General features: G+C 46.9%; 4 protein-coding genes across 4 annotated transcripts; 3 read left to right on the forward strand and 1 right to left on the reverse strand.

Annotated features, from left to right (window-relative positions):
- Positions 1–2,265: 2,265 nt before the first annotated feature.
- Positions 2,266–3,702, forward strand: TRUGW13939_05229 (uncharacterized protein; the record flags this gene model as incomplete). The annotated part of the gene is made up of 1 exon (XM_035488393.1): positions 2,266–3,702. The coding sequence occupies one exon, from the start codon at positions 2,266–2,268 to the stop codon at positions 3,700–3,702; it is 1,437 nt and encodes a 478-aa protein (XP_035344286.1).
- A 695-nt stretch (positions 3,703–4,397) lies between these two features.
- TRUGW13939_05230 (uncharacterized protein) lies at positions 4,398–6,156 on the forward strand (the record flags this gene model as incomplete). The annotated part of the gene is made up of 2 exons (XM_035488394.1): positions 4,398–4,698; positions 4,748–6,156. The coding sequence occupies 2 exons, from the start codon at positions 4,398–4,400 to the stop codon at positions 6,154–6,156; spliced, it is 1,710 nt and encodes a 569-aa protein (XP_035344287.1).
- Positions 6,157–6,493: 337 nt separating this feature from the next.
- TRUGW13939_05231 (uncharacterized protein) lies at positions 6,494–7,633 on the reverse strand (the record flags this gene model as incomplete). Its single annotated transcript, XM_035488395.1, has 2 exons — positions 6,494–7,317; positions 7,375–7,633. The coding sequence occupies 2 exons, from the start codon at positions 7,631–7,633 to the stop codon at positions 6,494–6,496; spliced, it is 1,083 nt and encodes a 360-aa protein (XP_035344288.1).
- Positions 7,634–10,131: 2,498 nt separating this feature from the next.
- On the forward strand, positions 10,132–13,830 carry TRUGW13939_05232 (uncharacterized protein; the record flags this gene model as incomplete). The annotated part of the gene is made up of 3 exons (XM_035488396.1): positions 10,132–10,201; positions 10,368–10,944; positions 10,998–13,830. The coding sequence occupies 3 exons, from the start codon at positions 10,132–10,134 to the stop codon at positions 13,828–13,830; spliced, it is 3,480 nt and encodes a 1,159-aa protein (XP_035344289.1).
- Positions 13,831–13,860: the final 30 nt, after the last annotated feature.

The raw sequence follows: 13,860 nt of genomic DNA on the forward strand, positions 1-13,860 counted from the left end.
GGAATGGATGATGATAGATTGATTAGCCGGCTCACGTCTTTTATGAACGTGCGGGGTTCACTGGTCACCTCAATTTTTCGCCAGCCTTGTCTTCGCCAGCCTTCTCTTCGCCAGCCTTCTCTTCGCCAGCCTTGTCTGGAAAACCTGCAAAGCGATGCATTTTTTTATCAGCCTGTCTGAATGGCTGCCTTGTAAACCAGGATATGACGCTAGCAACCAATCAAAAAGAATATAGCATCACCACGAAAGCCGCTAGAGATGAGTAGTTTGCAGCGCCACAAGAAGTGTATGCGGGATCAATTGTCTGGATGATGACATGCTTTCTTTCTGACTGGAACACGTGTAAGAGACGAGATATGTCATATGTGGGTACATTTTACTTTTATCTCCAAATCCCAGATTGTCTAGAACACAGGCTATCAACTAGGTGGTAGAAATGCCCATGCGTTGTGGTTGGTTACACAGCATGTACAAATGAGGGGATTCCACATGTACGGCACTGCTACCATGGTACTTGGTTATAGAAGGCTTACTTTGGAATAAACAGCTATATGTCAGAGGAAGCACTACTAGGATAAAAAAAATTATTAACGTAAAATGACATGGACCTGTGAATTTGCCCCTTTGGGAAAATGTTGCCATGTGTATAAATGTCGACCGGTTATCCACTGCCCCTTGTAAATTAGCCATATATTCTGTTCATCAATACAATATTGTCCCAAAAAAAAAGAAACTACGCATTAAAGTTGCAGCAGTTCTTTAGCTCCAACTGTCTGTTTTACATTAGTTCACTTGGCTTTGGACCTAGTCGCCTTTATATACATTGCATCGCGAGATATTATTTGGATAAAGCTTTCATTGAAGCGAAATATTTTGTATTTCTGTATTCCCCTCGTTTTAGGCTATCTACTTTCACAATAAAAGCGAAATGGATACATTGTTTAATACTCAATCTCAATGACTGGACCACTATACACCCGCCGTGCCCAAGTAATGTAATATAAAATCGAAAAGATCCCCGCCGCTCCAACCATTAGAGAACTAAAATTCCTCGTTGACGGCTTCGGATTGTCAGTAATGGGCCAGTAACTGAAAGATAACAAAATTACCACCCACAGGCATTGATGATAGTACCAAATGGCTCCGGAATCTTCCAAGGACCCCAGGTCAGAAATTCGGCATTAGCGACGTTGACTGGCCCGTTAATTGAGAGTTCTGGCTATGGGGTTTGATGTGGCCTGTCAGACGACGCCATAACAAAAGGCTGTTCCCAATAAAATACGAGGTGTACACCCCGTCAATTATTAGCGAGATCACATCATTAACCGCGACTGATGAGCCAAGATTGATCAAAATAAGCAAGCATGAGATTTTTGTTGCGAGAGCTCAACTCCTAGTGTCGACAAGCCATACCTTGAGAACCTGCTTCTTACCAAGGCGCATGAAGTCGGCATTATCGCGCCCGACAATGGACTTATCTCGTATAACCCTCATCTCAATGTGCTCCTCGACGTCCCATGTGATATCTCGATCGTTGCCCATTTTTCCACCTTCAACCGCAGATGGTTTGCGAAAAAAAGGATGTAACGAAGGAACTGGACGTTTTTAAACGATCAAATTGATGACTATTGCATTCTTCGAGAGATAACCAACTGGAGAGAACTTTCAATACCAACTCATGTCAAACACAAAATAACTACCTCTGTATTTAATAGTAGCACAACCGTGAAGCCTCACCTGACCGGCGGTTGCCAGGATGTTGACTACTACATGCACGCAGCAAACGTGATAGCATTTGAACGAACAAAGAAAAATCCTTTACTACGTATACTTTTAAAAACGCTGGAAACACCAGACCAATTATTTACTACCCAGAACAATCGAGGAGATGCTTGCATAATAAGGTCCTCTAATTTTGGCGTGTAATTATTCTACAAGACAGAATTACTGCGCAGTAGTGTAGTATGTACGTAGTAAGTAGTTAACTAACTGTCGAACTGAATACCGCTACGACAAAAAGGGTCAATCCTAATTGTAAGGGTTTACTAGTTCATTTATATGTCGACACTAACCAAGGATCCACTGTACAGTGCAGTTAGTCGCTTTCTGTCAGAGCTACTCCAAAAACAGGTTGGGGTGGCAGAGAGAGCAAGCGATTGGGGTTAAATTGGCCCCAACCGCAAGCTTAGCCCCATAAAAATGTGAGAACTTAACTAGGCTGCTTCGATACCAATCCAGCATGCATACCATGATTTTTCCACCATCATGTCTTGGCCCACGAATGAGCAACAAGTAGCACCTCTCGGGCTATCCCTCCATGATCAAGACAAAATCTACGCCGCGGGTGACACAATCACGGGTACGATTCATAACTGGAACCAACATCGGATCAATGGCAGCTGGATTGAGCTCATACTCGCTGGCCGTTGCAAATCAACGCTGCAATTTCCGAGAAAGGTCTATTACACCCACAAGGACCGAGTACCATTGATATACCACATCGAGAAACTGCATCCCGCCGAGTCCGATGGGGAAATCCATTTCTCTATCGCGATCCCCCACCGGGTTCAGAAAGATCTTTCAGGCCTACCTGATCTCAAAAAGAGGCTCGGCTATTGGACGCACTCATGGTCTAATTCACCGTTCTTTAACACACAATCCGAACACGAATTACCACCATCAATAGCCGTGTCTAGGAGTCTTTTAGTAAACAACGGGGAATTGTGTGGGTCGGGACATATCCACTACACACTCACGGCGGTTATATCAAAAATGGGGGAGAGCGGTGAAAAGACAGAGGTTTTTTGTTCTGACGAGGAGACTTTGGATATCACTACATCTCGTATTTCAGTGAAGGACTGGGGGGAACTATCCCGGAACAACCAGACTACTGATAATTCAACGTTTACATTAATGTTGCCGGAAAAGGGACTGCAATTTAAAAGCAAAGAGAAGCCAAAACTAGCAATCATGAAGAAAATCGAACAAGCCTTTGGTAAGAATCCATCCTTGACCATGGCAACACAAATCACTTTTCCGAGAGTTGCTACGGTGGGCAGCAGCATAACGTTTTCACTGCGTTTGGGCAGCGTGTCAAGTTCACATAAAAACCCCAATGGTTTTACCCTTCCGCCTATCACTCTGCAACGAGTTGAAGTGTGCCTTAAGGATGCTATCGCCTTACGCTGCTCGCGTCCTGTCATGAGGCTGCATGAACATATAAACGAGTTCCCTGGCCGTCACGTTGGCGAAATCTCTTGTCAGGTGAACCATGTTTTCAATCCTATGGATGACGGGAAAAGTTATCAAAACAGGGAGTGCCAGGTGGAGTTCGAAATCCCAGCTTCGTGTTCTCCGACATTTATGACATGGAACGTCAGTAACCAATGGTATCTTCATGTTAATGCTTTCTTTAAATGCCTCGGTAAGGTGTCGACAAAGTCATATCACGGCAGCATAAAACTTATTTCCGAACCAAAATTATCTGTCAACAGTATAGGGGAGGCGAGAGGACTTTCTGGAAAGGCAAAAGAGTTTCCTAGAAAGATGGTAGAACTTCAAGGGAATAAAGCAGTGGCAGAACTTCGTGGGGACAGAGCAGTGGTAGAACTTGATGGAGACAAAGCAGCGGCAGAACTTCATGGAGACAAAGTAGTGGCAGAACTTCCAGGGCACATAGAAGTGGCAGAGCTTCCTGCATGAAATACTAGGGGACGTAGCCGAATATGTTGGAACAATGGTTGAGCAAATTGGTTATGGCAGAACGCAGAAGAGCCATAATAGATTTCGGACTTTTTTAGAGTACAGGAAAGAGTATCAAAGAACCATGTTATCCCGATTAGCGCAAGTAAATACGAAGAGTCAGAGGGACCGCTATCGTGAAGGGTATAGTACAGATGCTTAAGAAAGCATATGGAGATAACCACCCCTTACGCAATGGATGAAAGAACGTAAGACAACTTCTTGTTCTGCTTGAAGTCAAGAAATGAAATGACAGCTCACGACATCAGCCGTATTGACAATTTCAATGTTCTGGAATAAAAGTGGAATAAGATCCTGATTCTGATTCATAGATTCAGGACACCAATCGGAAACTGTTCGCCTCAACCCTGTTTAGTGCCGTGGGGAATTAGTACAGGACCGGAGTGAGGCATGTACGACAACATTGTGGCAAGTAAATCAACAATTGATTCCCGGTGCATTACTTCACCATACGCTTTGAAGAGCCAGTAAATTTTTTTTTGTCTCAACTCGTAACTCGTAGCTATCGTCACGTGGGCACGTGCCGTGTTGTCGTGTTTAAGTTTTGATTGCGCTTGGGGAAGTCGCGATAACGGCTTTCTCCCGCGTCCGACGAACACAAGGACAAACTTCATCCTGGAAAACACCAACCAACCATGTCTTCTCAACGGGTCATCCAGGACTCTGACGACGACGAAATCGGCGACGATTGCTCTGACGTCGCAACATCAATCGACCCCCTCCAAGATCCATCGCTGCTATATGATGCGCCTTCCACATCCAACGAACGCGCGCGTCCCGCCGAGCACGGAGCAGAGCTGATACCGACCTCCATTCCAGAGTCCAATCTTCCTCAGGTCGGTTTTGACAAGTATCTGAGATCTGAGTCGTCAATTATAGCTGGAGATTATGAAGATGAAAGAAGGGTTTCCACCGCAGATGCCGCGCCTGCTGGAGGTAAGGAATGAAACCATCCATCAAGTTCTGTCAATTGACCCTCCCAAAGCACCCCAACCCAATCGCGAATATTACGATCAGCGCCCGGGCGATATTTTCGTTTATCCGGCGAATTCCAGCTTCGTTGTACCTGATACGCTCCCATTGACAGCCGACATGCGACGGCCTGAATCGCAGCAATTGGGACACGTTGAAGCGACAGACGAACATGAACACCCTTCGAAACGGCGAAAGATATCTTTTACTCAGGATACACTGCAGGAAAATTTGAGCGGTGGCACGTCAGGGGTAGGCGTATCGTACGATTTTTTTGCATCCATTGACCCCCACAGCCCGTCACAAGCGGCTACAGAGCTTCGGACTTCCATTGATCTTCCTCGCCAGGCACAACAAGCAGGTAGTGAAGAATTGATCCCTGAAAGATTTGAAACACCCCCGCCTACGGTGCCACTCTCGGAGGATGTTCTATATGACGAAGACCGAGCAAAAAATGAGCCTCTACCAACGACAATCAATGAATCCAAAGGTGAAATAACATGTGACCAAGGCCCTGCATTCGAGACGGACAATGAGGTGTTGGGATCCAAAAAGAAAAGAGGACGGCCAAAGAAACAAGCACTTGCCGACAAGACTGAAGACCAAGTTGAGTTCGTTTCCGATGGCATAATTGCTCCAGTCAACCAACCAAACAAAAAGAAACTCGGTAGACCCAAGAAACAGGACCGCGACACTTCACCTGATGAACTTGCGATGGATGAAATGATGAAACACCAGACAGACGATGTACGCGGACAAAAACCTATCTCGAAACCCGACAAGCCGAAGAAGAAGAAAGTGAAGCGCAGCAAGACAACTTCTGATTTACCAAACACAACCAGCCTACCAAACGACGATCGTGATATGCGATGGATCGATAATTCGCTAGTGATTGACCTGGAAAGCACAGAGTCCAAGCCAACGGCTGTTGATGAAACTGCCGCTACCTCTATTTCGAAAGAAGAACTTCCCACAAAGAAGGCAACCGGGGATGAGAAATCTACTACGAATGATACCAAGGCAGAGCCTAAAAAACGTGGCCGCAAGAAGAAATCAACAGCTGAAGGACCTCCCGCGGCTTACGCCGAGTCTTCGACTGTCCTTCAGGACATCTCAAACACGGCCCATCTGTCGACAAAAGACGAACATAACCCCAATGGTGACCAGACAGGCGACTCAAACCCGAATGAGATCAGTGAAACCAAGCGTCCACAAAAAGGAATGGAAGCCACCGTCCCTACCGCCGAGACACCGACGAAAAGTGAATCTACCGCAGCAAAGGCTGATGGAGAGAATCCTGCTACAATAAAACAAGCACCAGCAAAACCGAGTCCTATTCTAAACACAGGCAAGGTACCTTACCGTGTAGGGCTGAGCCGACGAGCACGAATCGCGCCGTTGTTAAAAATAGTCAGAAAGTAATGCCGTTTAGCAGAACATAATGTTTGCCTGTTCTAGCTATTTATGAGCCACGATTTCAACAACCTTACGTGTTGATCATATGTATACCCTTTGATCTAGTATAATATAAGGAGAACTTGAGCAGATGTTGAGTTCATCGAGCTAATAGTATTGACCTAAAACTGAAGAGACTAATCCTTACTACCACTAACATAAAATACTGATAACATCATTGTCGACGAAACGGGATGTTTACACATAAAGAACGAGCCAATGAATATCAAAAGAGGTTTTTTCTTGAACCGTTGAAAACGGGAAGAGCAGCGGCAAGGCTACAGAGATCCGGATGGTGACAAGCTCATTCGGTTCGATAATCCCAGCGATACCAGTTTTCACGCGAGTCATTCAAGCATTCGCCGACGGTAACGGCTCGATAGCCGGCATCATTGACTCGGCGCAAAATGTGGGCAGTCAGGTTATACACCGTTTGGGCGTGAATATCATGCCCAATAGCCATGAACGGATGACCTGGTGTCTCTTCTCCTTTCGCCAAGGCTTTGTCGACGATATCCTTTGACTTCTGAATCGTCTCTGGGTCGTCGTTGTTGTAATCATTTGTGTCAATGTTGAAATATGTGATATGGTAGCCCAGATCGGCCATGTCTTCCATACATTCGACGTTGCAATCTGAGTAAGGAGGCCGCATGTATGTAGGAATACCACCGATAATGTTGCGAAGTGCGGCTTCATTCTTGAGTAATTGATCTCGACGTTGACTAGGTGTGATTTTGTTCAAGTCTTGATGTGACCAAGTATGACTGGCAATTTGATGGCCACTTTTGTGAATGCGCTGGATCAGAGAGCCCCAGGGAGTGGTGAAGTCGTCAATCTGGCCCTTTCCAGAGTTGATACCAGTGATGAAGAACGTGGCCTTGGCAGTGAAGTTATCGAGAACATCAAGGAGGTCGCTAGTATAAATGTTGGGACCATCATCAAAAGTCATTGCAAAGGTATATGGAGCCTCGCAGGAATAGATTCCTTGGCCGTATGGAACAGACCCAATCCAAGGGCGAGGAATATCGGCCGTCGGAAGACCTTCGGGTGTTTTGTGGGCATCGCAGAATCCGTAGTCCAACTGGCAATCCGGAGCGAAGCAGTGAGCAGTGGTAGTACCACAGTAGCCTGCGAGACAATCAGTAAATAGCACTGGGTGAATCTTGTTTGATCGAAGTTATTCACCAGCAGGCGAGCAGCAGAGGCCCTCGTCACAATAGCCTGCATCAGGACCGCAGCGTTCACCAATGCGGACCCTGTGAGTAACCGTATGACCATTGTGACTGTTCTCAGCAACACTTCCATCAATTGAGACCCTGTTGGAAGAAGACCCTTTCTCGGAACCTACGAGAGGGATCCGACCAGTATGGTACGGTAGGAATGGCACGGACACGGCGGCAGTAAGGAAAACGGGGAACAAGGATAGCACGCGAAGAGCAGACATGTTTGGAGAGCTGATGATGAATGCTACAAAAATGGGGATACAAGTGACAAGAGTCTAAGTGAGGCGTTTTTGTAGTCGATGGGTGATCAGGATAGAATACAGAAGAAGAAGAGGTCAGTGTTGAAATGTTGAAACAACCACCGCAAGGTGGGAAGAGAAGGAAGGAACAGCCAAGCAAGTACACGTTGGGAAGGAGCCATTTTCCATATTTCTCTCTACACACGAACTCAACCAATACACGACAATAACCAGATCAACAAACCCCATCGCCTTCTTAGCTACTTTTCGATGCAAAAACACCCCTTCGCCTAGACGTTAATCTAGAACGGTAGTTAGTATACTTCATCGACAAGCAGTTGACGGGGACACTTATAAAAAATAGCATGGCCGCCCCCCCCAAGAGAAGGACGGCGGTTCTCTACCACAGTCATCTTATCTTGCTCTTGTTCTCTTGTCTCGCAGTCCCAAGGTCAGAATTCGACCCTCCATGAGCTACCTTTTGGATGATTGACAGAGCTGCTCTCGGTCTAGGGAAAACGACCAATTCTTTTCACTGAACATGCTATTTGGCTGTCAACCAACCTTTTCACTAAACGCCCAGCGATGAACAAACGAGAACAACTGCCAGTCTAGCCAAGCCTAGGCTTTGATCCTCACTCGAGAGAGGCCCCATTCTAGCAATGTGTTCAGGTCCGAACGGGTATCACAGACACGAAAAATGAGAGCTAATGATTGATCAGGCACCACATGGAGCGGCCCCTAAGAGCAAAGAATTGCGTCTTCGGTCCCAAAGAGCAACCCGAAATATCCAAAATAAGTTGGCGCCAATAGAATGATAGAAATCCGTACTCTTGGTATGCGAAGAAAAGGAGTTCACACGAGCTAAAAAATGAAAGTGGTCAGAGAACGAACTCCACAAGAACCCACAAGAAGACCTTGCGAGCTTATATCCTGCCGGCGGTTTCTATTCAAACTCTCAACCCCAGTTGTACCCCTTGCCTCGACCGTTCATCTTCCGTGTTTTGCAAATGGTCATCAAATATCGGCATGGCTGAACACCCTCGATCTTCCAGACCCCGACGGACGGGAAATATTACTCTCTTGTGTGTAATACAGCATTCTCAGAGACTAGTCTTTGTTTCCTCTCCAAAAGCCGAAGGCGACTGGAGGGCATGAGATTAGGCGAACAAAGGACATCCAGAAAAAACCGCCAATTGAGAAAATTATGGGAAGGGGGTGAGCCCAAACCACATGGGTGTCGGCGCCCGTCAATCGATTCGTAAGCTTGACTTGCGAAGAGACGGTTAACGCGGCGGATCAGAATCTTCAGGTGAAGCTCAATCAATGGCTTGCGCCGTGATTAGGGGGTGATTAGCGAGCTGACATCGTCAAATGTCTGTGTTGAGAGGCCAGGTTGGAGAGAAGGGGCAGAATTTCCAATATTCCGGGTTATAGAACACGTTCAGAATGGTAGAAGTGTATTGAAGGCAAGCAATGTGCGACCGGAACAGACAACAGGCCAAAAAGCAGAGCATTAAGCAAAGCAAGTGGAGCTAGGACTTCCTTGAGATACCCGAACCTCGCTACAAGAAATGGTCTCACACAAGTTGGGCTTGAGAAAGAACAGTTCCTGATTCCGACGAGTGGATCCGGTCACCCAGAAGATAATCCCTACTGTCGGTAGGCATATCAAGAGACTGTTGTGCTCATCGCCATCTTGCCAGCACTTCGTCCACCTTCCAAAGACCGACCCAAAAAGGAGATGGCCCGACGTGTCCCACCAACCCTCTCCCGGTTACTCTCAACAGTTTCGCATAAACACACATTCCATCATGATCCAGTTTATATCCAGCATCGGGAGACCGACACGTGCCCCTTTTGGGGACTTGAAAACGTATGGTAACAACCTTCTTTGATTTTTTCTGGACGGGGTGCCGAGTTTCTTTGACTCATTCTAACCGTGAGGTTCCGAATTGGCTAGTCGAAAGCTCGATAAACAAGACCGCGAAACTAGAGACCGACTAAGTTCTTAGGGTTAAGTTCCAATCTCTACCCACCTTGAAGTCCTGGCTCGCATATCTGACAACAAGCGTAATGGAGACCAGGGTGGCGTCAAGGGGCATTGAAAGCATGAGATAAAGATCGGGAAACTATATGGAGAACGAGTCTGTACAAAATGCCATTTCTGGCAAAGAGAGTGGTGGAAGACGAGGGTGAAACGACAGAACCAGTGACCGAAAGACGGCCATAAGCGTGGTAACTCGGACCCGATAAACGACCGTATCGACAAAGGGTACTCAGTTGACCAGGGGGGAAAAGTTGAATGATACCGGCTGCGAGAACGCCACTTCGCGAAGGTCTGCAGGTTACCTGAGGGTTGGTAAGAAGGCAAGAAAGAGTCGGCGCAATCGTTGGGTGAACGATGCGCGCGCGACGTGACCGGGCAACGCGTGATCACGTGCTAATTTTGCTTACTAAAACACCATGCGATTTCTGGAATGACCTTCGGTCTTCAGCGCCACAAAGCAAAATGGCATTCGCCGCTTTTCTATATTAAAGAGCAATTTGGTATGCCTTGATTGCATTCGTCATGCAAGCTGATCGACATGCATGAGCACATACAGCTTCAGACGGCAATCGATGCGGCCAACAGTTTCTTACATCCTGTTTTAGATCGAGGCACGTAAATTAAAATTCCTTGTAGACACTGGCGTGGCGCTGACTTTTCTGAAAGATGAACTTCACAAAGAACGTGGAAAGTCTCTTGTTGAGATTCTAAGTCGAGATTCGTCCACATCCTCAACAAGGGATGAAGCCCAAATTCGCCTATCGGTTATAGAGCAGGCGCTCCAATGTCTGCAGGACATTCATGAGGCCTACGCCTCCCCAGTAAATTCTGAGAGCCTCATTTTGCAGGCTCCAGAAGATGCTCGCGAGGATGCTAGGAGACGCCGAGCCCTGAATACACTTTTGGATCTAATTTCCATAGAGGGCGTCTACCCTTCCCTGTCTACTGGTGTTGGAATACCATTAGAGAAAAGGGTACTCACAACCCTACCTGCTGGTGTTATTACAAAACAAGTGCCGGAAGCTGCAGAACACAATCTACAAAATGAAGCTATTTTACGGCGAATTTTATCAACACTCATCAGCATTGTGTTGGATGATCGCGAGGGGATACAAATGATCGTTCAAGGGCGTATCTTGAGCGATATCATTAGTGGCACCGCAGAATTAGCTTTCAACGCTCGTGTTGCGTCTGAAGAAGAGAAGAAAGACTTTCAAGAAAAATTCGAAAGAATAATTGCCCAGTAATGACTACGTTTCCCAGCACCTAATGCGCGATTGCTAAAACAGCTTACAGATCGCCTACATCGGCTATACTGCCAACATTATCAAGCTTCCTGCGACCGGAAGCTGCGTCGTGGTTTAAATCGGTTATATCAGCTCGCATATCGCAGATTCCTCTACGAGAAGATGGAGTCATACACACGATATGGTTTCTTGCTTCCCAATTCGCCCCTGCTCTAGGAGAAGGTGTTTCAGAACAGTCGTCCGAAGGACCGCCGATCACCGTTCAAGCAATCATGCAAATCTCAAAACTACTTTCAGCTGTCCCACAAGGCATGGAAGCAACAGCTTACTTCCAGAATATCGCGCCAAAACTCCTAACCTTGGTCGATTGTGAAGACGCCGATCTGAAGCGCACTGCGGCGTACGTGATTGGAAGTGGAATTCTTGGTAAGAGGGCATACGGTGCGCCTGGTACCATAGGTCATTCGATTTTTATTGAGCCTTTGTTCAAGGCTATAATAGCTACTATCGACGATGGTGCCAGGAAATGGCTTAGATCATTCAGTCCCACGGCCCAGGACACGGCAAACGCAAGTTTTAAGCATCCATCACCAGGTGTACTAGTTGAGGACGTAACACTGCTTCTAGCCCTGGAAAGACTATGCACAATTACCCTACAACATCCAAATCCTGGACTTGTGAAAAGACTAGTTCAGCCCATACTGCTTCCTCTCTGGGGCTTAGCATGCCATGCTCAAGCCCAGGACAATACGACCTGGTATGAAAAGGCTTGGGCACTGTTGCAAACTTATTTCAGTCTATCGCCTGGCTTTGGGCCTTTTCAAAAGCTGGTTGACAATCTTCTCTGGGACGGAGGTATAAATTGGACATTTAAGAATCACCAAGACCACGGTGTCTCGCTCATCGCACGGTCTGAATCGGACTTTAATCTGATTCAGTTGATGGATAAATTGGATATTCGCACACAAAACTTTATAAAACTACTAAGCAGTGATCCCCAGAGTGAAGATCGAACAGGAGACATATTCCTGTATGTTAGCCAGAAATGGCTGCTCGAGCCCTCGGAACAACCCCTCACCCTTTCACTATCAGAATCAAACACTCAAACAAGCACTATAATCGCAAAGCTTGTTAGCACCAAAATAGCCGAACGGCTTCTTGACGAGTTCAGAGACACTCTATCGAGGAATCCGCTACGAGTCCTAGAGCTTGCACAGCAGTTAATACAAAGTGAATTGGTGGCCATGGATGAGACGGAACGGAGCCGCATCAGACGCCAAAGTGGAAAAGCATCGTTGGAGTCACTATCCCACATAGCAAGACCAGATTCAAATGAACCAGGGTTAGAAGATGATCAAAAGAACTCCATAGAGGTCCTTTCCGCTACCTTTAGCTTGCTATCGACCATCTTGGCTTCTCCGGAATTTTCAATGTCACCAACAATTCTCCCAACTCTCGAAAACATCAAGACACAGCTTGAGCGCTTATTACCTGGTCTTCCTGCGTCTCTCCATCAAGGTGGTCATACAGTCGCTATGCTTTTGGAAATTCAGATCGCTTCCCCTCAGGAAACTGCAGAGTCCAAGTCGTCGATATCCTCACATCTCACAGATTTTGAAAGGCACCGCCAGGCTTTGCAGAGTATCTCGTCATCTGTACCTCCTGTACAGGCCGAAGGACTCTCACTATTATCGAAACTAATCACTAAATCTTCCCCCATCCTCGATATACCATCCACTCTAACTCTCCTACTCTCGCTCATTACAGAACAAGACCAGGAGGCTTCTGCCAACGAGAGTTTTGTTTACTTGAACGCCATCAAGCTCGTGGGAATGCTTGCATCAGGCCATCCTCGCACAGTCGTGAAAACTCTCGTGGAACGATATGCTGATAGGAATGAAGAGAGAACACTCGATCAACGACTACGGGTCGGCGAATCGTTGCTCAGCACAGTGGAAGATCTTGGCGAAGCTTTAACAGGCGAGACTGCACAAATCATTGGAGATGGGATGATTGGCGTCGCAGGCCGGCGTGGACACAAACCCCAAACACATCAAGCTCGAAAGAAGCAGATGGAAGAGGCCAAAAAGGCAAAGGAGCGCAAGGCACAAGAAAATTCCATCAAGTTGCCGGCCGGATGGAGCGTCACTTCTCCTGCTTTGTCCAATCCAGAGCCTGAGCCTGAGCCTGAGCCTGAGCCATTTTATGAAGATGATGATTCGGATGCTGAAACGCCAGAGCAAGCAGCCTTATCAGCCAACATCCTGGCTGCCTGGGCTGCTGGCTCTCCATCAGACACGGAACCAGAGGACATTCGTGTACGAGCATCGGCAATGTCCATTCTCGCAAGCGCCATTCAGACAAACCTAGCCGGCCTAGGTCTCTCGCTTGCATCTTCCGCCGTTGATCTTGCTTTGTCTACCTTGACACTAGAGCCTGGCCCTGAAAGCGCAATCCTCCGTCGCGCTAGTGCGATTGTCTTGCTTGATATTGTAAAAGTCATGGACTCGGAGCGCGAAAGTGGTTCGAAGCGAATAGGCTTCGGGTTCTCACTGACATCAGAAGGCTCCGAAAGCATTGGTGATCAATCTCGCCGTCCGGCGAGTATCGGCAGCATTCCGAAAATCTTACAGTCGTTGTCTTTTGTCGAAAGCCGCGAGACCGATAGTATTGTTCGTGGTCACGTTCGCACTCTGGTTGAGAATCTGGAGACATGGATGGAAAAGTCTCTGCTATGGGGCATCAGGGCGCAGTCGGTGTTTGATGGCTCGTCGTCTGACGAACCTAGGCTTGAATTGGGAGATCGCATTGCGGGCTTGTATCTGGATCCTCTGGCTGGGCGGGATTCTCAGAACAGACCACGAATTGAGGAGATTGAATAGGATGTTGGTAGAATCTCTGAAAATTAAAAG

This window comes from Talaromyces rugulosus, chromosome III, assembly GCF_013368755.1.
Source record: "Talaromyces rugulosus chromosome III, complete sequence".
NCBI lineage: Eukaryota > Fungi > Ascomycota > Eurotiomycetes > Eurotiales > Trichocomaceae > Talaromyces > Talaromyces rugulosus.